At 46.5% G+C, this 26,748-nt stretch overlaps 1 protein-coding gene across 2 annotated transcripts in view; it reads right to left on the bottom strand.

Moving 5' to 3' along the window:
* PNPLA7 (patatin like domain 7, lysophospholipase) overlaps window positions 1-26,748 on the bottom strand; it is a 400,735-nt gene that overhangs the window by 18,676 nt on the left and 355,311 nt on the right. Inside the window, exons 30-34 of one of the 2 annotated variants that reach the window (XM_074973883.1) lie at window positions 26,099-26,215; window positions 18,824-18,972; window positions 17,281-17,433; window positions 12,826-12,936; window positions 3,527-3,611 (exon numbers count right to left, since the gene is read on the bottom strand). In XM_074973883.1, the coding sequence (XP_074829984.1) occupies window positions 3,527-3,611; window positions 12,826-12,936; window positions 17,281-17,433; window positions 18,824-18,972; window positions 26,099-26,215 (615 nt within the window). Of the gene's footprint in view, window positions 1-3,526; window positions 3,612-7,640; window positions 7,861-12,825; window positions 12,937-17,280; window positions 17,434-18,823; window positions 18,973-26,098; window positions 26,216-26,748 lie in introns of those variants that run through there. The other variant, XM_074973884.1, reaches the window with a different exon arrangement.

Below are 26,748 nucleotides of genomic sequence, written 5' to 3'. Positions count from 1 at the left end.
GGGGGCCCAGGCCTTCGCAGGGGAGGCTGTGCCCCAGGCCTCCGTGGGGGATAGGGGCGGGGGAGGTTGGCCACTTTCTGCAGGAAGTGGAGGGACCTGGCCCCAGCCTGCTCTGCTCCCTTGGCTCCCAGGCTTGTGGGGAGGGGGTAACCGCCCCCCAGCACTTGCCGGCGGCGCGGCTGGGAGCCAGGGGAGTGGAGCAGGCTGGGGCCGGGTCACTCCACTTCCCGCAGGAAGTGGCCAGCCCCTGTCCCCCACGGAGGCCTGGGGCTGCGTAGGGCACCAAAATAGCTAGGGATGGCCCTGTGCCCTATTACACCTTGGATTAAAGCACACTGGGCCTCCCAATGTCTCTTGCATTGACCTTTGGCCCTTTTAACATGTAAGCACCTTTGAGCTAGTTATAGATGAAATAGAAGCCTTAAGAGCACAGAAGTGAGGAAAATTAAGATTGAAGTCAGACTCATTAACTTCACTTTAAAGTGTGCATATGTGAATCCCTGAGCACAGCTGTCATAAATACAGAGAGAAGGGTAGCATAAAATCCCTCCTTGGCAGCTGTACTGAATCGCCTTACCTTAAGGGGTAAAGTAGGTCAAATAACCTAGTTGGCACCTGACCAGAAGGACCAATGAGGAAAGAAGATACTTTCAAATCTAGGGGGGAAGATTTTGTTTGTGTTCTCTTTGTTGTTCCCTCTCCAGATGGAGGGAGAGACCAAGCAGGTACAACAGCTCCTGAAAATATATCTGGAATAATAGATCTAAAAGTACAGAAATTGTAAGTAGGCAAGGAAATGCATTAGGTTATCTTTTGTTTTAGCTTGTGAATTTTCCTATGCTACAGAGGTAGTTTTATTCCTGTTTCTGTAACTGACAGCGCGGTGGGATCGTACCAGGCAGGCAAGCAGGAGGTTTACTGGGGATCAGGTTGCTGCAATAAAGCTTTTAAATCACAACTGGTCTAAATAGTCACGCCACTAGTAACCGTGTTATGCAGAACCTTTTGTTCCTATTCTTAATGACTGTTTAAATATATTTGATTAATATTTTCTTCATTAGGCACAGGGATGGGAATTAGCATGTCAAAGAGCTGCAGGGACATCGCAACAGAGTTGTAGATGGAGGGGCTGCTAACTTCTCAACCCGTGGCCCACAATGATAGACAGGTTGAGAACCCCTGGGAGTGTAGCAACTGTGTGCACAAGCAGAGCAGCCATTACATGTTCTTCGGTATTGCCCATTAGAGCCTGGTTAAGTGAGAGAGGGAATGGGAAATAAGAAATGCTTGAAAAAGCCTCTAATGTGCTGATGTTCCCAATGGGGGGGGGGGAATAAAATGTGAGCCAGTGAATCATTCAGCACTGTTTTAATAAGAGTGGGGAAAGTTCCCTGCATTGGGCCTCCAGACTACCTTCCTTTCCCATCTCAAGACTATAGATGACCAAGCCAAAAGGTGAAGACACAACAACTTGGGTGGCCACATCAACAAAGCCCCAATCTACAACTCAGCACTTTCCACACAATGTGGGGAGGAGGATTTGAAGGAGACCTGGCTTCTGCATGGCTGAGGCTGCACTGGGGCGTTGTCAAAACATTAACGCTGAGGGATAAAGGGAGAAAATAAGGCCTACTTCATGTACAGGGCATGGCACTTCACATCCCTGAAAGGCTCACAAGAAATGCAACTGAAAAAGTATAAATAGGATTCATTTCAGAAGCCTTGCCTATGGGGAATGGGTAGACTCAAGGCATGGTGGAGCAGAGGAAGGCAGATTAAGATGAATCCAAGAAGCATCTGAACAGCATTCCTCATCACTAAAGTCTAAGTTCCTCCAGGATGGGATAGAATCATAGAATCATAGAATATCAGGGTTGGAAGGGACCTCAGGAGGTCATCTAGTCCAACCCCCTGCTCAAAGCAGGACCAATCCCCAATTAAATCATCCCAGCCAGGGCTTTGTCAAGCCTGACCTTAAAAACTTCTAAGGAAGGAGATTCTACCACCTCCCTAGGTAACGCATTCCAGTGTTTCACCACCCTCCTAGTGAAAAAGTTTTTCCTAATATCCAACCGAAATCTCCCCAACTGCAACTTGAGACCATTACTCCTTGTCCTGTCATCTTCTACCACTGAGAATAGTCTAGAACCATCCTCTTTGGAACCACCTCTCAGGTAGCTGAAAGCAGCTATCAAATCCCCCCTCATTCTTCTCTTCCGCAGACTAAACAATCCCAGTTCCCTCAGCCTCTCCTTATAAGTCATGTGTTCCAGACCCTAATCATTTTTCTTGCCCTTCGCTGGACTCTCTCCAATTTATCCACATCCTTCTTGTAGTGTGGGGCCCAAAACTGGACACAGTACTCCAGATGAGGCCTCACCAATGTCGAATAGAGGGGAACGATCACGTCCCTCGATCTGCTCGCTATGCCCCTACTTATACATCCCAAAATGCCATTGGCCTTCTTGGCAACAAGGGCACACTGCTGACTCATATCCAGCTTCTCGTCCACTGTAACCCCTAGGTCCTTTTCCGCAGAACTGCTGCCTAGCCATTCGGTCCCTAGTCTGTAGCGGTGCATTGCGTTCTTCCGTCCGAAGTGCAGGACCCTGCATTTATCCTTATTGAACCTCATCAGGTTTCTTTTGGCCCAATCCTCCAATTTGTCCAGGTCCCTCTGTATCCTATCTCTGCCCTCCAACGTATCTACCACTCCTCCCAGTTTAGTATCATCCGCAAATTTGCTAAGAGTGCAATCCACACCATCCTCCAGATCATTTATGAAGATATTGAACAAAACCGGCCCCAGGACCGACCCCTGGGGCACTCCACTTGACACCGGCTGCCAACTAGACATGGAGCCATTGATCACTACCCGTTGAGCCCGACAATCTAGCCAACTTTCTACCCACCTTATAGTACATTCATCCAGCCCATACTTCTTTAACTTGCTGACAAGAATACTGTGGGAGACAGTGTCAAAAGCTTTGCTAAAGTCAAGAAACAATACATCCACTGCTTTCCCTTCATCCACAGAATCAGTAATCTCATCATAGAAGGCGATTAGATTAGTCAGGCATGACCTTCCCTTGGTGAATCCATGCTGACTGTTCCTGATCACTTTACTCTCGTCTAAGTGCTTCAGGATTGATTCCTTGAGGACCTGCTCCATGATTTTTCCGGGGACTGAGGTGAGGCTGAACGGCCTGTAGTTCCCAGGATCCTCCTTCTTCCCTTTTTTAAAGATTGGCACTACATTAGCCTTTTTCCAGTCATCTGGGACTTCCCCCGTTCGCCACGAGCTGCCCAAGCTGACAATAATAGTGAGGAATAATTTCCTACTTAATGAACAGAGCTCACGTGAGAGCAAACAAGAACACAGGGATGATTTGACAGTATTCCTTGGATTGCTATTGAGCAGAGACAAGCATGTGGATGGCACTATGTACTTTGTATATTGTAGCAATAATCTTCACCCAGAAAAGTGTATCATCTGTCATATAACTGTCTCGATAAGCCAACTCACCATCTACCAGAGCTGCTTTGACTGGCTCAATTCTGGACACGATTTCTGCCAAGTCAGTGAAAGAGGTACTAGGACAGGTCACAATCTGAAATACAACGCAAAATACATGTATAGTATTCAAATGCATGCACAGGAATAAGAAATACCAGGCACTGAAGTTGTATTAAACATCAGACACAAAGCCACAAAAACAGAAATTCTCAGTGATGGTTGCCATGGAAAACACAGACCCTTACCACAGTAACAGGATTCTCCAAAATGACGGCCCCCATGGAGCTCCAGTCTTGGGAGACGTGTGTTTGGGTTACAGTCAGCAGTCCCTGTAGGCCCATGTGCACAGGCACCCTTTCCCTACACGCTGGGGTCCCAGGGGGTAAAAAGGGGAGCTACCCTAATTACCACTCACCTCCTTCCATTATTCCTGGAATTCATTGGAAGAGACTTCAGAGAAGTTGGACAGCAAACACCCTAACGAACAGAGAAATGGGGGAGAGCCAATAGGGCAGTGTTAGGAGCCCTGAGCTGTGTTTGGATCCTGCCACTCCTTTGGCACTCAGGAGGCCGTGGCGGCCAGGTCCCTTTATACCCTCAGTTTCCAGCACATTGGGAGAGTTGCCTAGATGCCTCCCAGCCTGTGCATGAGAATGCACATATCAAAGATGGGGTCGTAGACAGCGCCAGGAGACTCACTCACTCTTTTCCTCTCTCTCAGACACACACTATGGCTCACATCCACTGGTGGGGGGCTCCCCGGAGAAGACCATGAGTATTGCAGCATGAGGGCAGCCAGCAAAAAGCTGACAAATCCTCAATGATCGCGGTAACTGGCACACGACTAGTATGAAGCGCATGTGCTGTGTAGTTGTCGCCATGTCGACCCCGAGATATGAGAGAGACAAGGTGGGAGAGGCAACAGCTTTTACTGGACCAACTTCTCTTGGTGAGAGACACGCTTTCGGGCCACACAGCGCTCTTCTTCAGGGCTGGGAAAGGTACTCCCAGCACCACAGCTACATGCAGGGTGGAATGGTCCCGCAGAACATGGATGCCTAACCTACGGCCTGCAGGCTACCATTTTAGTTTACACAAGTGTGTAAATAGACAATACTGTACATAGAAACAACCTATCTAAATACATACGAAACAAGCTGAACTTAAAATCTCAATCAATACAAAGTGACTTTAAATCTTATTAAAATATGTACAGGTTTCAGAGTAACAGCCGTGTTAGTCTGTATTTGCAAAAAGAAAAGGAGTACTTGTGGCACCTTAGAGACTAACCAATTTATTTGAGCATAAGCTTTTGTGAGCCACAGATGAAGTGAGTTGTGGCTCACGAAAGCTTATGCTCAAATAAATTGGTTAGTCTCTAAAGTGCCACAAGTACTCCTTTTCTTTTTAAAATATGTAGAATCTGTTTGGCCCACACAAAGATGTGCTAAGGTTTATCTGGCCCTTCTGTGTAATAAGGTTGGGCACCACTGTCTTAGAATCTGTACTCACTACTTATCCTAAACAATCTGTTCCACCCTGCATTTAGCTGTGATGCTGGGAATACCTTTCCCAGAGCTGAAGAAGAGCTCTGTGTGGCTCGAAAGCGTGTCTCTCTCACCGACAGAAATTGGTCCAATAGAAGATATTACCTCATGCACCTTGTCTCTTAATGAAATGTACAGGCAGGCTGCCAGCATAAATAAGTAACAGACCTAAAATCCATTGTGTTGGGGAAAGCAGGCTTAGAATTGGGGCACTTGTCTGATGCTCCTCACCTCATGCACTTTTAAAGTTATCCAGTGAGCTGGTAATATTTGATGCAATAGAGGATGCAATAAATAACACTCCTATAGGACGGACAGGAAAGCAGCAGCAGCAAAAAGAAACAGCTTTATTGCTTGGAGTTGGACATACATACTACTTTAGCTAACATCAGCAGCTTCTTTTACTACCTTGCAAAATCACTTGTTTTCAGAAGTGAAAAACGTACACAGTGAGCTGGGCAGAGTTTAAGTCTAATTCAAGTGGTTAATAACATCCTCCAGGATATGAGGTTTGCTCAGTTAGAGCTTCTGATAATTTCAGAAAGATTTCCCTAGAACAATCAAAACTGTAAAAAACAAAAAAAACAAAACAAAAAACCCCCTCACAAATCAAACACTCTGAGTCTAAAAACTGAGTTTTATCTCCACAGCTTCCAGGTCAGTAGTTCATTAACATTGTCTCCACTAGAAATAAAGCAGCCATGTCAGGGTATGACCAAGGCTAAGTCTGGTTATAAAACCATGTTCACACCATGTTTGTAACCAGGTCAGGGAATATCTATGTTGTAAGAAGGTTCTCTGGCACAGTTATATTTGTAGTGTAAACAGGGCCTTAATCATGTGATCTCCTCACCTACCAATCAGCATCCAGGGAGTCTTAAAAGCTAGGAATCAGAATTTTATCTTGCTGAGCTTAACTTCTCTCAGAATTCAGAGGACACAGCTCTCTAGGCCGAATGAAGAGATTGCCCTTCCACTACAGCCCAAGTGTGGAGGCAGAGCTGGACGCAGCACTAGACAATCTACGAATGCTTTTTTATTGTTTATGACATTTATAATTCAATCCCCATTACTACAGGTGGGGTGGGTAGCACAAGCCTATTTATAAAGCTGCCTGCCACGTCCCATTATAAGATCCTGTTTTCCATTGCTCATAACTTTACCAAACTTTAGCGGACAAAAGCTGGATGGGGAAGAGAGAAAGGAGTAGATTAGGTCAAGCCATCTGGTGAGACTGGAACTCGAGTGGTGTGCAGAAAAACTAGGACTGGCTGGACAAGGCCATTGGGGTGAGGAAGGGAGGTTGGTACTGGTGAGGTAAGGAGACTGGTACTGGGAGCTGAGGTGGGCAGGACTAGGACTGAGAGCTGGTGAGAGAAATATAGGGGGATGGAGACTAGAAGCCTGTTGGCTGGGGAGAAGGAACGCTGAGATTGGATGAGGAGCTGATGGGATAGGAGGAGACTGGGACTGGCTGTGCAAGGAGACTGTGAGTGAGTGTGGGAAGTGGGAGATTGTGATTCAGATAGTAAGCCCAGAGGAGGAGACTAGGACGGATTAGACAAGGAGACTGGGACTGGAAAGCAAGGAAGACAGGACTGGGGAAGAGACAGGACTGGGATAGATTAGAAGTGATGGGGCAGAAGGGGTCTAGCTTGGGGGAAAGCAGGCAGAAGAGTCTGTGCTCACTAGCGCACATTCCCCTATAGAGCCTGGAATGGAGCCCAAGATTCCAGAGTCTCACTCTTCCTTTGCTGTCAGAAACCTACTGGCAAAGTTGTGTCTCATTCCCCTCTATTGCTGGTTCACATAGAGTAATAACAACCTATGACTGCTATCAGGTACTCCATTAGCTCAAGTGGCAGAGATCCATGCAGTGGATCTAAATGTTCCAGATCTGCCGAGGAACCATGTGGGTGTCAATGATGACACACAGTGAAATTTCTGTTTTTTTCAGTTTGATTTTTAAAACCCCTAGGAAATTATACACAAAAAAGGACATGAAGGCTGCAAAGTCAAGAGCTCAAAAGCTAGAAAATATCAGAATTAAGGCTGTCTGTGCACCCTTAATTCGGCCCCCTTGTGTGTATACATTATGACAGTTTTTAAATTACATAAGCACATACTATTTTCCCATTGCACCCTGCCCCATTCAGTTCACAGGATGATGAGTCTCACTTAACAAACAGCTATTCAATATTTTGTTTCATTTTCACTGTCCATGTGTAGCTCAATCTGTTCCCAACCTGCCCCTGCCCACGGAGGGACCCACCTACAGAGTGCAGACAACAATGTAGTCTGCAATCCCCTTCGATCCTTGGCCTCTGCTGTGACAAGACAACAAGGAGACCAATTAGTGCTCACTGCCATGGTGGTTTATGTAGCCTGAACACATGGAAAGTAGGCTGTGAACATTGACTCAATTTACACAGGTCATCAAACAGCCATAAGACAGAAATGAGAACTATCATTTACTGCTCACCTGGGGTCCCTTTGTCCATGACTAGGTCTTAGTGCCACCCAGACTCTTCTAAGTCTTTTTAATATCTCTTTGTTATGGTGGCTCTTCACTTTTTCTGTCCACTTTAGACCTCAGTTCCTCCTATGCCTCTGACACATGGGTCAGTACAGTTCTTCCATTGATCATGGTTACTCACTAATTGTGGTATGTGTTCCTAGGTGATGCCAGTGCAGTCAGTATCCTCTGTCACCGTCTTCTGCCAGTTCTTCCTTGGCCTTCCTCGCCTTCTCTTTCCTCTCTCAGGTACCCAGTTCTGGGCTTGCTTCGCGTGTTCACTAGATGGAGGACATATCCCAACCAGTCGAACCAGTCTTCCTTTGGTGGTATTTCCTAACACGTCCTGCTCTGTCAGCTAGTTTACTCTCATGTGTGTTACATTTTGTCTTTCCAATAACCCTATGTATCTTCCTCAGCCACCTGTGATGGACAGACTCCAGTCTCTTTTTGCTAGCCACTGTCATCGGCCAAGTTTCTGCCCCCCACAGTAGCATGCTCAGTACTATCACATGGTATAGTCTGGTGTAGCCCTAGGTCTTACTTATTGAGCATTATTCAAACCCCACTCTGAAGACAGAGTTGTTAACTTCCTCACAGGCTTTTCTATGGTGCTCATCACTATACTGAGCTCTTCACAAACATTAATTTCTCTTCACAACCCCTATGAAGTGCAGGCAGGAGATTTACAGATGGGGGACTGAAGCACAGAAAATTCAAAGTCAAAAGTTTCCACTATTTTTGGTGTCCAGTTTGAGACACAGGACCTGATTTTTCGGAGTACTCAGCATTATATATAGCACTTTTTATGTTCAAAGCACCTGGGAAAAGTTTGGTTTAAGCGACTTGCCCAGCACTACATGGGAACTCACACGGAAACTCCGTGGCAGAGGCAGGGATAGAATGCAATTCTCTAGGGCAGCATTCACCTGCTTCAGCCATGAGACTCTCCTCTTTCTGCCTGCAGTCCCTGCCTTACTCATTATACAACTGCCAATTTCTCCAAGAAATGAAGCACAGCAGTCCTTGAAAAAAACAGCCTCCCTTACTAACGACAACCCTGATTCACCCCCAGAGCAGGCCTACCCTGTGCACTGAATGAGGCAGGGATCCTGTGGAAAAAACGCTATGTGACAATGTAATTTAAAGACTGTAACCTAATGTATATGCACAAGGGGGCTGACTTAGGCAACTTTAATTTTGGCATTTCCTGACTTCGCAATCTTAATAAATGTTCTTTTAGCAAACTGTGTGTGTAATATGTATGTGGACAAAAGGTTTAGGAGGTGATTTCCCACATTTAATTTCTATTAACTAACAGAAAATTCACTATCTCCTTTTCAAAAATGCATGTCATGCAGAAAAAGTAAAAGCAATGAATACACACTCTGCAGACAGGTCAACACGGTGCTTCTCCATCCCCTCAACTGCATACCATTGAGAGGCTATGACATTTTTAGCAGTGTAAGTGCTATGACATTTTTGATGGGGTTCCATAACTCCATGGCTTTGCCCTTCTGGAGAGTCCTCTGAGTCACCCCTCTCCCAAGAGGGCTGTGACAGATGGATCTCTCTGGACACTGAATTTATAACTCAGACAGTATGTAATACTGGTATGACTAAGGCACAGTGAGGATCCTGAACTAACAGCTCCCCAGGGCAATTGGGGACACAATGGACAGATGGAATTCTGGACAGGTAGGAATTAAGAAATTAAGTGAAATGAAACGTCAGGGACTCAAGAGGTAGGTTTCAGTGTAGAAGAAGGGAAGAGGGCTCAAAAGGAAGTTACACAGCTGAAGAGAAGGACGAGTCATTCAGTCCTGGTTTTGGGCACAAGAAGTCAGGGACCCTAGTGGGAAGCCTTTGACAGGATGGAGGTATGGCTCTTCCCGACAATCACTTCCCAGAACAGGAGAGGAACACAGACACGCTGTGGATTCCTGATGTGGGACACTGAGTGAAGGACACACAGATGCTTCCAGCTGTGAAAGAGATGAGGACATTGCAGTGTGCTGTTGAATCCACAGCCCTTTCCCAGCGGCGGGGACTCTGTTGTGTTTGGGGAGTCCTCTCTCCTTTCCTTCAACAAAAATGCAATTAATAAAGACCACCTGCACTCGTTTGTGGCAAGTGTTGATGAGGACACGTGCTGCTGGGTACTCCTGAGATAAATGGAACCAGAACTGACCTCACAGGAGACTGAGTAGGAACAGAGAGAACAGCTTGAGTCATAGATAAAAACCATGCAGGGCCTATTCCAAAAGATGCTGCAGGGAAACTAGCATAAGTTGGCATGGGCGCAAGGAAAGGCCAAAGACTTGAAGGATGCCAGGCATCACAAGGACACTATCAGAACCATAAGCACTTCCCTCAGGGGCATCTGCTAGTTTATACCAGGTGGAAGATTCTGTGCATAAGCCAACTGGAGGAGTGCTTGCACAGGCATTGTGCCCTGGAGCCCTGGCACACATTCTAGGAGGCTGGCATGCCATCCACTCCAGGAGCGTTTCAGTGCTTCCCCATCCTGGCTTAATTCTTCCCCAAAAGGAACAATGTAAAGAGGAGAGAGAAAACACTTAAACATCATCCACAAAAAACATGTTCCTGTCTCAGTTACATGGGGGGAGGGGCTGTCTCTTACTTATTAGATATCTTCTGAAAAATCCTGGGTTTTTAAATCCAGGAGGGAAAAAAATATTCTCTGCTTGATACACCCATTAATAAAGGAATGAAGATACAACTAAAGAGTCTGCTACACTGTATTAATCTTTGATCAAGGCCACAATCTTCACGTAGATGGGATCCCTGAAGAGAGCCAGTGGGAAATATTGGATTGTTCTCTGCTATGGGGATAAGTGGAGCTGGTCAAGTGAACTCTGTTTCTATTAGGCTTCGCTTGTTTCTGTCATTAGCATTTCAGCCTTAAGAGAGATAGTGCAAGAGTAAGGGTGTATTGAGGAGAATCCTAGAGATCTGGGTACTGTTCATGGTATAAATTCAACCTTGAAATGCTGGAAATAGGGAGGAGGAAAGTCCAACCCTGGGGTACAAGGGAGTTGAAGGCACGCAGCACTTTGCTGGATTGGGCCCTTGGTTTGCTCCTGCTATCCCTAGGCACAGGACCCTTTGTATCTTGTGCTGCCTCCCCAGAACATGTGGATAGGGAGTGGATTTTAGTTTGGGCCAGCAATAAGAATGAGAGATTTATTTTCTCATCCCGCTGTCTGCACACTATTGTACAACTGGACTGTTGTAGCACTCTTCCCTCCAAACCTGGTATTCGGGGGCATAGTGCTGAGGTTCCAATGAGCTGTGAAACTGAGGAACGCCTGCTGTCCTTAAAGACCCCATAGCACACACAGTATTTCTCTCCAGAGTAGAGGTATCTTGTATCTGGTATCTTGGCCGCATCCCAAATTGGGGTATTACTGCCAGACATTCTGCGCTCTGCATTTTGTACCTTGTTTTCTCCCATTGTGTAGTGTTGCTATATGCTGTTAAACAGCTGCTGTGTTCCAGCCCAGAGGTGGCTGAAGATAGACACACATACACAGCACTGGCACCTCTGTTAAAGAAAGGCCTAATAGGAAAGTAAAACATTGCTTCAAGTTAGCAAAGAACTTTCAAAAAGCAGGTGATTAAAAAGGACCCTGGAACCTATAGCAGCAAACCAGTTCCTTCAGACACAGAAGAGGCTGCTAAAAGAGAAGTTAGATGTCAAACCCAGCTTTGGTTTTCTTGATTTAATTTCAGAAGTTTTAGCATTGTGGCGAGCTACAATGAAATCCTTGCTAACCCCTTTGAACACTGGACCTTGATAAGGCAGAACCAAAGAACCCTGGAGCATACACCCCAAGCAGGTAGTCCTCACTAAGGAACCAAAAATGCAGGCATGTGTCCAAACAGCTGTTAGCCATTCCCATCAATCCATCATTTTTGTAACCTCAGGGTCTCTTAGAAACCCCCCTGCCCGCACACAGACCCTAGCTACCCCCTCCCTGCACCTTGAGCTAACCCCCTGCCCATATACAGCCCCTAGTTACCCCTCCCTCCACCCTGAAGTACCCCCTCCCTGCATCCTGAGATACTCCCTTGCCTGCACACAGTCCCTAGTTACTCCCTCTCTGCACCCTGAGCTATTTTCAAACTTTTTGAGCTGAGTCCCCCATCTTTGAGTTATAATTTTTGGTTGCAGTCCCTCCCACAACCCAGACAGATGGGTGGCCTGCTGAGGTGAGTCGGGGGTGAAGGTGGCGCTCCCTCCCTGAACCCCACCATGTGGAGCTGGCTCGAGCCCCGCTGGCCCTTGCCCTCCCCCCAAATAGAAGTCAAACTATGCCTATGCCCAAGGTCCCTTCCCTGAGGCCTCCCTATGCCTGCTGGGCCCTGGAGTTTTTATAGCATGGGGGGATTGCAGGGGGAGAGAAAGCTCAGAAAGAAAAGAAAGTCCTGTCTTGGAGCACAGGGATTCCCTTCCCCAATGAGCCATAAAAAGTCCTGTCTCCTGCTCTACGTGGAAATCTCAGTATGGTTATAACGACTCAGCCACACTAAGTAACCCTTAGGTTTGTCTGGACCAGCTCAATTCTGCAACCTAAACATTGGCTGCTCAGATGTGCTGAAGCAGATGGCACGAGTAGAGAAGGTGGTACAAGTAAAACCTGTACTTTAACTACCACCGATGGCAATGTCTCGAGCCTTCACAGGGTCTTTGATGGCTGCTGTATGAAATTCCTTTCCTGAAATAGGCTGTGCAGGCATTTTGGTACTGGACTGAACACAGTAAGGGCATAATGCAAGATTTCTGACAGTGGTTGAAAGCCACTTAATGCTTCATTCATGACAACCGAGCAGTGGATACGACAGACAGCAAGGCTTTTAACATGCCAACAGTGCCTGCTCAGCTGCCTGGGGCTGAGTACTATGCAGCTGATCAGAGAAGAGTCCCAGGCCTAGCAAACCATCGTCAGCGAGCAGGAGGGATGCCTGGGCACTGAGTATTGCATGAACATGATAAAAATAACTCCAGATGCTAAAAATCGGAGAATAACTAACTTTACTGCAATACATTTTTAATGAATGTGCCTATATTCCCAGTAAGGGTCCATGAGAAACCCCTCCTGCTTTGATCGCCTTTAACACATTATACAGCAAGGCCTTGGTCAGAGAGCTCTGCTCAGCTGTGTGCTGGCTGCTGGGTGGCATCACGTAATGAGAAGAGTACTTTTAAACTGAACACTTACACCTGATGTTTTGGATTTGCAGATCTCCTGCCTGTCTTTTAACATCTTGTCAAGGACTCCGCTCCTGCCCCAGACATTAAATACTGTCTTCCCATGCTGATATCCCACTTCCTGGAAAGAGACAATCAGAAATAAACACTCATCATCATCATCATCATCATCATCAACTGGACAAACACCATGCTCCATGCCACCTGCTCTAAAACCAGAGTGCTAAGCACAGCGCCACCCTCTGGGCCTGGGATTTAGAATGCAGTATCTACTGCTTCAGCTCGGAGTTACTCCGAACATTCAGCCAATGAAATGGGAAGCCATTAACTGGAGCAAGGTGCTATTTTACATCAGGAAGCTCACATGACCTTTGGCTCTAATGTACGTTATGGAACGTGCCACTTCTTATAATCATCTTTCTGGAGACGGCTTTGTGCAGTACTGCACATCAGACAGTGCTGCATATAAGGAGACATCAACGAAACATGAGCAAAGGATTTATTTGTATCCCAAGGCCTTCTTGTACAAATCTCTGTATGGGAAAAGACAACAGCAAAGCTAATTAATATGGGCCTCCTCCCTGCTGGGCCAGGTCTGACACAGGAATTACTATCAGCACTGCTGCCAAATGACCTGTACATGTGAATCATGAACACACACAAGCCAACCAGCACGTAGGGGCTATTGCTTTTACAAACAAATTTCAGGTTCTGTTAGAGGTGATATGAGTAACTACTGCTCAAGTGCCTGGGGGAGTTTGAATGCATATACTCCATCTTCCAGCCCTTTAGAACTCTAATTTGCACTGGGAATGACAACTTGGCACCCATATTGTCAGCATGAAAACAATTAAAAATAACTCCAGTCTTAGGCCTTGTCTACTCTGCCACTTTACAGCACTGCAACTTTCTCGCTCAGGAGTGTGAAAAAAACAGCGCTGGTAGCTACTCTCCTCGTGGGAGTGTTTTTTTTACTCTCCCAGCCCTGGTGCTGCGACTACACAGCCACGTTAAAGTGCTGTCGCAGCAATGCTTCAACGTTGCTAGTGAAGATATGCCCTTATTCTTTTTCCTACAAAGCAGCAGAAAAGGCTCTGGGAAGAATTGAATTCTAGTGCTTAGGGCAGTGGTTGTTAGGAGTCCAGGGTTCTATTCCCAGGTCTATCACTGACAGACAGAATAAGTGTCAGGAACAGCTCAAGGTTTCATAGCGACCATAATCTGCCCCAAGTGGTTCCTAGCTTTGTAGGTCACACTCTGGATCTTGTGTCTGGAATGGCACTGGAGGTCGCGGGGGAGTGGAACTCCCGGACAGACCACTGACTCTTGTGGTCTAGGATCGGGACACATCTTGACGGGGAAGAAAGGCCTGTTTAGAGGGGCTGTCCTTGGAGGTGAATGGAGCCTGGGAGATCACCAACAGGCCAGAGGGAAAATACTGTTCAGCCTTCAGACCATTCTGTCAATGGTTTCATAGATTCCAAGGCCAGAAGGGACGATTGTGATCATTTGGTCTGATCTCTTGTATAGGACAGATGAGAGAACTGCTCCATGATAATTCCTAGAGCAGATATTTTAGAAAAACATCTAATCTTGACATGTCAGTGATGGAGAATCCACCATGACTCTTGGTAATGGTTCCAGTGATTGAAAACCCATACTGTCAAAAATTTACAGGTTATTTCCTGTCTGAATTTGTCTAGCTTCAACTTTCAGCCATACTATCACGTTAAGACTTTTCTCTACTAGACTGAAGTGCCAATTATCAAATTTTTGCTCCCCAAATAGGTACTTGTAGACTGTAATCAAGTCACGCCTTAACCTTCTTTTTGCTAAGGTAAATAGATTGAGCTCCTCGAGTCTAATCCTTTAATCATTCACGTGGCTACTCTCTGAACCCTCTCACTGTGGACACCAGAACTAGTCACAGTATTCCAGCAGCAGTCACACCCGTGCAAAATATAGAGATAAAATAATTTCTCTACTCCTGCTCAAGATTCCCCCGTTTATGCACCCAAAAATCCCATTAGTCCTTTGGGACACAGCGTCACACTGGGAGCTCATGTTCGGCTGATTATCCACCATGACCCCCAACTCTTGTTCAAAGTCATTGCTTCCCCAGCCTATCAACATGACCTATATTCTGTGTTTGTTTAGAATGGCCCGAAATAGCCTGGATCAGGTGACCTTCAGGACATATGGCAAGGGCTTTCTAGATGCATGGGGTGCTGCACAGGTGGGTTTTTGAGGGGAATCAGCAGGGAATTGTATGCTCAGTGACTGTTAAATTTAATTGGTTTCAGAGCCAATGAAACCAGCCGTGTTAGTCTGTATTCGCAAAAGAAAAGGAGGACTTGTAGCACCTTAGAGACTAACAAATTTATTTGAGCATAAGCTTTCGTGAGCTACAGCTCACTTCATATTTGTTTGGCAGAGGTGTCTGGAATGTTGGATAGATACCCCTTTTTTATTTTGGAATAAATCTAAATAAATAGGTAAATAAAAACCTTTGACACAGTAGCCCATGAATGCCCACTCGGGTCACCATGGTTTACAGAGACCCTGCGACAGGTGAAGTCATAGGGTGTTTGGCTGGTATGCCAGTGGAGGAAGTCAAGAAATGTGTCTCCATCAGATCTGTTAAAGCAGGATGACAGCTTGGTATATCTGCATGGCCCCCAATCATCTACTGTCAAGCTTCTCTTGTTGCAAAGAATATAAAGTTACTTTGTGGCTTCAAATCACTCTCTTGGCCCTGAACTATCTGCTTCCACAGACAGAGAACAATGGTTTGAGGGGTCAATGCTTGTTCATCTCTTAGTGTCGGCCAGTCTCATTCACTGAGGCTCTGGAGGGGCTGGAATCCCTTCCCCACCCCCCTGATCCCACAGTTTGTGAGTTGGATCCATGCCCATCCTGACTGGTGAAGCACCAGGGCAAGTGTTGGGTCCGTTGCTGGTGGAGATTATCAGAATCTGCCCATGGGTAGCAGGATGCCTGACTGAAAAAGCTATCATGCAGCCCCTGGTTAATAAAGCATCACTTGACACTGACAGTCTCAACAGCTCGCAACCCATCCAGGAGATGGTGTGGGAAGTTCAACTCTCCTCAGATTTCCTACATTCTGGTCAGTCAGGTGTTTGAGCAGGAACTGCACTGGTTGCACAGGGTGAGGATTTTCTCCTACCAATGAACAAGAAAGAAGGGTGCATGCTGACACCACAGGCCATGAGGTATGATTGGGACGGCTGAAGACACAGGGTGCTGCTGAGTGTTCAGACCCCTCTGGGAGGTCGGAAAGAATGGTCCGGGGCAATTGGTCTTCTGCCCAGAGGACTCTCACGTGGAGCTCTGCAGGGCTGATTTCATGTCTCTTGTGTGTGAGAGGGTGTTAGGAGAGTTACTGAGGAAACGTGTCGCACACGTAGGAATCCAGTTTGCTGACGACGCTCAGCTCTAAGCTTCCATCCTTCCCAACACAACTAGGGCAGTGGAACGAATAACTGCTTGTTCTGAACTAAGGGAATGGATGAGGGTGAACACGCATGTAAGCAAACATCTATTCCGTTAGCCAGCAGCAGGTGGAGAACAATAGTACAGCTCTACAACAGTGACAATGAGCATAAGCTACTAAACAACAGTCCACTGGAAAGGAAAGAAACCTTATTCTACTCATTTTAAACTGCTGAATTATTTTTCTCTGAAAAACATCAGTTGCACATCTGGTGTCAGTACTTTGCATGCTGATTTATGACATACACAGACAGACAAAACTGAACCCCAAAGACCTGTGAACCTGATACTATCCCTTAACAGTCCTTCCACGGACACTGGTGGTGTTCTGCTGATCCTATATCAGGTGCAAAGGAAGTGCAGATGGTCCATAATAGTAATAGAAGCGTCGGAACGTTAACTGTGCAATAGACATTCTACTATTCTGCTCCCTTTGCCTGGACAATTCACAGCCCTTCCGGCTTATTCAAACCCTCCTCCTGACTTTATGAGCTATTCTCACCCACTCAGGGAAAAGAAACAATGCCATGTGACTTATGTGCCACTTATAACTAAACAAAACAACTCTGATTTCAAATACCTACAGCGAACGGTCCATGCCTGACCCCCAGAGTAAAGTTACTGGCAAAAAAAAAGGAGAGGAGTTGCAGTCTGCTCAGGGACGTGACACGAACAGGGTGAATGATTCTATTCAGGTTCTTATCCTGAGCCCCTTACCATATGTCTTTCCATGGTATTATTCAGTGTGACTTCTTTGCTCAGCTCTCATATGTACATAGCCTACAGAGAGCTAAGCAGTAAGAAATCGAACTCTTGAGAACAGCTTCCCCAAGACAGAGAGCCTAGAACTCGCCCCTAGCACTAGGTTTGTATTGCTGCGGTGTTCACAGGACTCTGTTGCTGCACAGAAGTAGCTACATCGGGGCCCCCTACACCCTCCAGATTCACTTACACAGATTTCATCAAACTTCCCAAAGTCAAGGGTGCCATATCTGTCGATGGGCGGCCGAATGTACTCGCAATATTCACTGTTCTTGACCATCTCCAGCTGCCGCACGCAGCACACATACGCAAGCCGGGTCTGGATCTCTGCCATGTTCAGCACCTGCCAATCAGCCCCAGACAGCCGTTAAATGCATTGCAAGACTTTCATTAGCACAACTTGCCCTGAACTGGCAACAGTAAAAGGGAGAAATGCACTCCAGTGACTCAGGAGTATCTGCAGAGGTTGTCACATCCCACATCCCTCAGCCTCCCAGGAGCACACTGCTGACCGCCAGTCAATCTGTCATCAATGGCAGAGACTCAGCTTCCATCTAACAAATGATGTTTCTGCAGTTCAAGCCGAACTTGGTCGTTAATTCCAGGAAATACTGGTACCTAGAAGGAGATATATAGGGTGACGTAGGAGGGTTGCTAAGCTCTCTCAGGGTGGGGATGAGTAACAAGCCAGCTTGATTTTCTAGTGCCAGACACCGCTTTAGGTAAGAGCTGGGTTTGATTTGCTGTCATAGCCTCTCGTTCCTTGGGACAGAGAACAGCCCAGTGTGCTATGGAAGCAGCATGTTCAACCCCACCCTGCATCACTCACAACAGACACCCACTGGAGGAGTCCAGTAGTACTGAGCTCTGAAAAGGAATCCTGTCCAGTCCTCAGACCAGGCTTTTTTGAGGAGGGGACTGCTAAAGAGAGAGACCCTAAGGATTACAGCAGGGACACAGGGAACCACAAGGAAAATGGAGGAAATGAAACGTTAATCCGGTCTGATCTGACTTCACCCAGGAAGGAAATCCTTAGCTCATGCAGCCTGTCATGAAAACAAACATCTAAGAATTTATTATTACTGCCCAATGCAAAAATCTCTATATTCAGCTGCTAAGAAACACAGAGAAGTGGACAAAGCTCCACTCACTTTCACTTGGAAAGCAGCCAAATCCTAACTGCATCAAGATTAATTGTGCCAAATTCACTCCAATTGGAGAGGGGCTCTTTCAGCTCTATCAAAGCCAGGTCAACTGCTCTTGTCTATATTCAAGGAGCATTTTGGGAGAAGAGGTATTCATTTTTGTTCTGTGATTGTACAGCACCTAGCACAATGAGGTCCTGGTCCATTTCCAGGGTTCCTAGGTGCCACCATAATACAAATATGGAATAATAATAATCTTGTAATTCTGCAGTCCCCCACTCAGCACCCAGCAGAATTTGCTCTTGCATGGAGAGCTGGAGTTGGACTCCTTAGAGGAAAAAATGATTGGCTATATGAGTGCCACTCCTAGTTCCTCCCCAGATTCGAACAACTGAATTCTCCCATAACATTGTATTTTCTTTTATGCTGGGACCTTGCCCAGCTTTCCCACGCCTCAAATGTCATCTTGCAACACAAGATGCACGTGACAGAGCAATCGATTCCCAGTCTTGTTTCTCGGATACACAGTGGGACAGTTCCCTTCTGCTTACTGAAAATCACTGTGATTTTAACATAAGCTTACGGTACCTTCACTTTTTCAACAAGGGGATTCCATCTCTTCCACAGCAGCCACCAGCCAGACAGAGTGTCGCCATAGTTGGTGAGGTCCATCTCATCCCGGCTGCCCACATCAATTGCTATCACCACTTTTGCCCCCATGGACCTTGCAACATCCGCTATTGGGAACAAAGCCACATCATCATTACCCATCACTCCTCTCTTCTACAGCACTTACCTGTCTGGAGCTGGCCACTGGAAGCAGGGAAATGTATTTCCAAGGATCAGGACAGACCACACAAGCACAGCATGGGACAGTACAACAGGATTCCTTTTCATACAGCTTCCAGCACAGACATTCATGAATGCTTTGCAGGGAGAATGACTTACCTCAGAATAATGCTATACTAATTATACTCTTCATAGTGATGTATGGTACCTGGGTATAACTATCTCTTTATAATCCCTAGTTATTCTAATAATTTTCTTTCAGAAACCAACACAAATGTTGATAATTAAAAGAAAGGCCTGTGGGATCATCCTCATCATGGCAAATACCAAAGGGACATGTCCTCCTTGCAGATCAAGCACCAGCCAGAATAATCTCTGGCTAGGTCCTTAAAGTGGCCTGGCTGTATATTCAGATTGGATCCGTCATAGGCAATATTATTGCACCACCAAAGCTTCTTGTACCCACATGATCACTGGCTGCATAGTTGCCTTCCTTGATATACGGATGAAGCAGCAGAAATGCAAGAGGACACAGAAGAGGTCGAGGCAGAATGACCAACTGAGGAGAGAAATTGATATCGGTCAGAGGTTGGGAGAATATCAGTCCATGAAGAGCTTTGAAAGTAAGAAGGAAAATTTTGCATGAATTTAGAAATGGACAGATTAGTGATGGTGATGGGATGGAGGAACATTTCCCACTTCCTGAGGGGACAGAGTGGTCTGGCCATGACGTTCAGGACCCTGACAGTTTAAGAAGCAGGAATTTAGAAAGATGCTGAAGGAGGGACTCGGGGTGCTGGGCAACTCACAGAAAAGAGAAATGTAGGGAGGAGAAAAAGCTCAAGATCCAGGATAACTATGTATATTAATTCCATGCTTGAATAAAAGACACTATAGGTGTGCGTGCTCGCCACGTGCACCAGTGTCGGAAGTTTTTCCCATAGGGGAGTGCCCCTAGCGACCTCTGGAGTGGCGCCACTTTGGCTGCGCGCTCCCCCCACCCTCAGTTCCTTCTTGCCAGACAACTCCGACAGAGGGGAAGGAGGGCGGGATGCGGAATAGACATGAGCAACACATCTCGAAGAACACCAGTTACGGGAAAGGTAACTGTCGTTTCTTCTTCGAGTGAGTGCTCATGTGTATCCCACAGTAGGCGATTCCAAGCTACATCTGTTGGAGGTGGGTAGGAGTTCACAGACGTTCAGGACGGAGCACAGCCCTGCCGAACCCGGCATCCTCCCTGATCTGGGAGACGATCGCACAGTGCGAGGTGAACGTGTGAACTGAAGACCATGTGGCGGCCCTACAAATGTCCTGAATAGGGACATGGGCCAAAAAGGCAGCTGACGAGGCCTGAGCCCTAGTCGAGTGCGCCCTCACAATTGACAGTGGGGGATTCCCGCCAGGTCCTAGCAGGTATGGATGCATGAGGTGATCCAGTTTGAGGGAGAGGGAGGCCGACGGCTGTTCTGAGGCTCCGGCCACGGAGCGAGCCCCCACTGGGGGCTGCGTCGGGGGCACGGTCCCAATGGTACCATTGGACTGGCCACGGGCCCGGTGCCACTGCACCTGCTGTGGCAGCGGCGGAGCAGGCAGTTTGGCCTGGCTGGCCTGATCCATCGACGGACAGCTACGAAGGGAGGCCGGGCTAACGTATGGCCGGCCGCTGTCCCTGGACTGGGAGGACTGGCAGCACTGGGAGTGGTGCCAACCCCGAGACCGTGACTCCGACGTGGAGGAATGGTACAGCTGGTAGCAGCTGCTCCGCGATCGGCTCTGGCGGGTGGATCCACGACAGCGAATCGCCAGCGATCGATGCCCGGGGCTGCAGGAGCTGTGCCGTGGCAGGGTCCTGGAGTGAGACCATGAATGGGAATGGCGTTGACGTTCGTGCTGCGACCAGCTACGACAGCCCCTCCAAGAGGAGGGCCTTTGGCTATGTCTGCCTCGATCACCATAGAATCATAGAATATCAGGGTTGGAAGGGCCTCAGGAGGTCATCTAGTCCAACCCCCGGCTCAAAGCAGGACCAATCCCCAACTAAATCATCCCACCCAGGGCTTTGTCAAGCCTGACCTTAGAAACCTCAAAGGAAGGAGATTCCACCACCTCCCTAGGTAACCCATTCCAGTGCTTCACCACCCTCCTAGTGAAAAAGTTTTTCCTAATATCCAACCTAAACCTCCCCCACTGCAACTTGAGACCATTACTCCTTGTTCTGTCATCTGCCACCACTGAGAACAGTCTAGATCCATCCTCTTTGGAACCCCCTTTCAGGTAGTTGAAAGCAGCTATCAAATCCCCCCTCATTCTTCTCTTCTGCAGACTAAATAATCCCAGTTCCCTCAGCCTCTCCTCAGAAGTCATGTGTTCAAGTCCCCTAATCATCTGTGTTGCCCTTCGCTGGATGCTTTCCAATTTTTCCACATCCTTCTTGTAGTGTGGGGCCCAAAACTGGACACAGTGCTCCAGATGAGGCCTCACCAATGCCGAATAGAGGGGAACGATCACGTCCCTCTATCTGCTGGCAGTGCTCCTCGGTGGCGGAGTAGTGCCCGGAGTCTCTGTCAGATGGTACCCAGCCAGACAACCTGATGGGAGTTGCTGGCGACCCACGTGGACTATGCACGGAACGGTTGCTGAGCGGTGAACAGCGTCAGGAATGTTCCCTCGACCGAGACCGGTACCAAGTTGGGGGTGACTGCGGAGACCCCAGCGGCGGCTTGCCTCTGGACCGCGGGGCCAACACTGGCGGTGCTCCTGGTACCGGCATGGACATCATGTCCCGAGCTACCTGCAGGGCCTCTGGTGTGGAGGGCATCTGGACATTCGGGGAAGCTGCTTTGAACAGGCCGGACTACTCCGCATGACTTGAGTCAGACACCTAGAGGCTGATGGGGATCGAGGACTGCCCAACATGGGTCTAGTCTCTGCCCCAGATTTACTCCGGTGCTGTGGTGGAGAAGGCCTCTTCTTAATCTTCTTGCCGTGCCCCGTGGACGGGGAGTGGTGCCGACTAGTAGATGGTGCTGGGGGGGTCACCACACACCAACACGGCAGTGCCCGATGCCGACTTGGAGCGGCGTGCAGGAGTCAGGGTCAACGCTGACTCCATGAGTATAGCCCGGAGCCTAATGTCTCTTTCTCTCTTGGTCTGAGGCTTAAACAACTTGCAAATCTTGCAGCGATTGCTGAGATGTGTTTCAAACAGCGTAAACAGTCCACGTGTGGATCACTCTCTGGCATCAGGCTTCTACAACTGTTGCACGACTTAAAACCCGGGGTACGGGGCATGCCCCAGCCCGGGCGCACTAGCTAAACTAAACTAAAAGTGTACTAGCTACAGGTCACATACCCTGAACGAACAAGCGTTCTGGGGACAAGCTGTAGCAAAGCTGGAGCAGAGCAGTTCCGAAACACCTTCACTGGCGGCAAGAAGAAACTGAGGGTGGGGGGAGCGCGTAGCGCCCCTTATACCGCCCCCTGGAGGCGCCACTCCAGGGGTCGCTAGGGGCGCTCCCCTATGGATACTGCTAGGGGAAAAACTTCCGATACCGGTGCACATGGCAAGCAAGCACACCTATAGTGGAATACACATGAGCAATCACTCGAAGAATAATAATATAGCAGTAGGAATATACTACCAACCACCTGACCAGGATGGTGATACTGACTGTGAAATGCTCAGGGAGATTAGAGAGGCTATTAAAATAATAATAATGGGGGATTTCAACCAACCCCATATTGAGGTGTCATTAGAGGAGGTTTTGAAACAAATTGATAAACTAAACAGTAATAAGTCATCAGGATCAGATGATATTCACCCAGGAGTTTTGAGGGAACTCAAATGTGAAATTGCAGAACTGCTAATTGTTGTGTGTAACCTATCATTTAAATCAGCTTCTGTACCAAATGATCTGAGGATAGCTAATGTGACCCACATTTTTTAAAAAGGCTCCAGAGGTGATCCTGGAAATTACAGGCTGGCAAGCCTAACTTCAATACCAGGCAAATTGGTTGAAACTATAGTAAAGAACAGAATTGTCAGACACATTGATAAACATGATTTGTTGGGGAAGAGTCAACATGGTTTCTGTAAAGGGAAATCATCCCTCACCAACCCACTAGAATTCTTTGTGGGGGTCAACAAGCATGTGGACAAGGGGGATCCAGTTGATATAGTGTACTTAGGTTTTCAGAAAGCCTTTGACAAGGTCTCTTACCAAAGGCTCTTAAGCAAAGTAAGCTGTCATGGGATAAGAGTGAAGGTCACCTCACGGATCAGTAACTGGTTAAACGATAGGAAACAAAGGGTAGGAATAAATGGTCAGTTCTCAGAATGGAGAGAAGTAAACAGTGGTGTCCCCCAGGGGTCTGTACTGGGACCAACTATGCCATACAGATCACAAATGAGCTGGAAAAAGGAATAAACAGTGAGGTGGCAAAATCTGCAGATGATACAAAACTACTCAAGAAAATTAAGTCCAAAGCAAACTGCAAAGAGTTACAAAGGGATCTTGCAAAACTGGGTGACTAGGCAATAAAATGGCAGATGAAATTCAATGTTGATAAATGCGAAGTAATGCACATTGGAAAACATAATCCCAACGTTACATATAAAATGATGGGGTCTAAATTAGCTGTTACCACTCAAGAAAGAGATCTTGGAGTCATTGTGGATGGTTCTCTGAAAACATCCACTCAATGTACAGCGGCAGTCAAAAAAGTGAACAGAATGTTGAGAATCATTAGGAAAGGGATAGATAATAAAACAGAATATATCATATTGCCTCTATATTAATCCATGGTATGCCCACATCTTGAATATTGTGTGCAGATGTGGTCACCCCATCTCAAAAAAGATGTATTGGAATTGGAAAAGGTTCAGAAAAGGGCAACAAAAATTATTTGGGGTATGGAACTGCTGCCATATGAGGAGAGATTAATAAAACTGGTACTTTTCAGCTTGGAAAAGAGATGGGGGGGAGGGATAGCTCAGTTTAGCTCAGATAAACCCAGGGTTGTGAGTTCAATCCTTGAAGGGGCCATTTAGGGATCTGGGGAAGAAAAAAAAATTGGGGATTGGTCCTGCTTTGAGTAGGGGGTTGGACTAGATGATCTCCTGAGGTCCCTTCCAACCCTGATAGTCTATGAGTCTATGACTAAGAGGGGATATGATAGAGGTTGATAAAATCATGACAGGTGTGGAAAAAGTAAATAAGGAAGTGTTATTTTCTCCTTCTCATAACACAAGAACCAGGGGTCACCAAATGAAATGAATAGGCAGCTGGTTTAAAACAAACAAAAGGAAGTATTTCTTCACACAACATACAGTCAACCTGTGGATCTCTTTGCCAGAGGATGTTGTGAAGGCCAAGACTGTATCGGGGTTCAAAAAAGAACTAGATACATTCATGGAGGATAGGTCCATCAATGGTTATTAGCTAAGATGGGCAGGGATGGTGTCCCTAGCCTGTTTGCCAGAAGCTGGGAATTAGTGACAGGGGATTATCACTTGATGATTACCTGTTCTGTTCATTCTCTCTGGGACACCTGGCACTGGCCACTGTCAGAATACAGGATACTAGATGGACCTTTGGTCTGACCCAGTTTGGCCGTACTTATGTTCTTATAACTGAGATTCCCAGAACGGCTATGCACAGTGACAGCTACAACTCGGTAGGGTCCTGCTTTGAGCAGGGGGTTGGACTAGATGACCTCCTGAGGTCCCTTCCAACCCTGATATTCTGTGAGTCTATGATTTAATTCAAACCAGAACTGAACTCTCACTAGGTTTATGTGACTGGACAATCCAGTCCATCATCCATTGTTGAACCAATCCTCAACATCATCTTCAGACACTGTGCAATCTTAGAATGTACAGATGGATAGCTGGGACAGGTGGAAAGATAGCTAGATTAGGAATTCATATTTGTAGAGAGAGGCCCAAGCTGCAAATGGCAGGTACAGTTTTCAAATTTGTGGGAGCATTTGTAGTTCTGCCCTTTAGGGAGATAAGGACCTTTTGCAAAATTTGGATCTGGGTTTGAATTTTTAACACCGTGCCCCCTCCCGCCCTCCCAGATTGGGCTGCTCAGATTCCAGGCCTTTTACTCAGGCTGCTCTCTAATTATTTGCACACAGCTCATGGAAAATGTACTATGAAAACAAATTTTCAAAGCATTAGATATTATGACAAAAACTCTGACCACCTTTATTCCATAAACATTTGACAACACAACTAAAAAAACACACACACAGTTTAACATTCCTGGCTTCATTTGGTGTTTAACATTCCTGGCTTCATTCAGCTGTCTAATGAGAAAAACATTTTAATAGGATGATTTTAGATTGATTTTCATTGATTTTAATGTTTCATTGAATTTAATAAAAAGAAAAGGAGTACTTGTGGCACCTTAGAGACTAACAAATTTATTTGAGCATAAGCTTTCTTGAGCTACAGCTCACTTCATCGGATGCATTCGATGAAGTAAGCTGTAGCTCACGAAAGCTTATGCTCAAATAAATTTGTTAGTCTCTAAGGTGCCACAAGTACTCCTTTTTTTTTTGTGAATACAGACTAACACGGCTGCTACTCTGAAACCATTGAATTTAATGTTATATGAATTCTCCAGTTAAGATAGACATTGCTTTGAATCTTAGACACTAAGAGCAGTTAATATTTCACCACTGTTGCATATTTAGAATCGGTTCATATTTATGCTCTGTTCTTCCAACAGATTCAAGGAAAGAGGTACATTTCTAATTTTATTCCTTCACTCCTCCCCAACCCTTTTTTAAAAATACACACTAGAATATGTTCTAATAATTAGCCTGATATATTTTTGACACATAATTTGAAAGGAAACATTCCATCCCAAGAGGCCGTCTTGGAAAAGCCTGTATAACAACAAAGCAAAGGCCCTGTATCCAGAGGACAATGCAGCTCTGCTAGCCGCCAAGAGATCAGAATGGAGTTGTTCTGGAAGGTAATCACACTGACATATGCCTGTGCAGATGGAGTTTTACCATCTGTCTTCTTGGCAAATTGCAAACAACTATCCACAAACATACCTGGAAGATTGTTGATATAACCTCCATCCATCAAGAGATGCCCATCCTTTGGATCACAGAGAGGGGGCATGTACCCAGACAGTGACATGCTGGCACGGACATACCTCCAAAGGGAACCTACAGCAATAAGAGGGAAGACATCCATACTAACCCACTATGGCAGGACTGGGTGGGGGTGGTTTCACAGTCATTACATGCAATTTTGTGACAGATATTATCCCAACGGTCGGATTGCAGAATGTTATTAAAGCACCCGAATGACTCCCAAATCATAATACAGGCTAGGAAAAGGGTTACTCAGTCTCCAACTCAGCAAAGCACTTAAGCTCATACTTAACTTTAACCGTGATCTTAAGCACTTTCCTGTATCACAGCCTCCACCACCAACCATGAAAGAACAAGGTTTCTTCTGCAGACAAATGATGGGGAGGAATCACGAGCCTCAACTGTCGCTGAAGGGCATTAACCCCCAGGAAATGCCACATGTGGCAGAATCATTACCGTTCATAGGAGCTGAACACATGGGATACACATTTGACTCCCACACACAAGTTTTACCCGTGTTTAGATTTTTAACAGGACACCAGAGACATCACTCTAAAGATGTGGGATTCACACCCTGCACCTTCTTGCTAAAACTGCAAGAGCCT

This window comes from Natator depressus, chromosome 16 (genome assembly GCF_965152275.1).
Source record: "Natator depressus isolate rNatDep1 chromosome 16, rNatDep2.hap1, whole genome shotgun sequence".
Classification (NCBI taxonomy): Eukaryota; Metazoa; Chordata; order Testudines; family Cheloniidae; genus Natator; species Natator depressus.
Note: the sequence above shows the minus strand (reverse complement) of the source record. Positions and strands in the feature narration are given on the sequence as shown.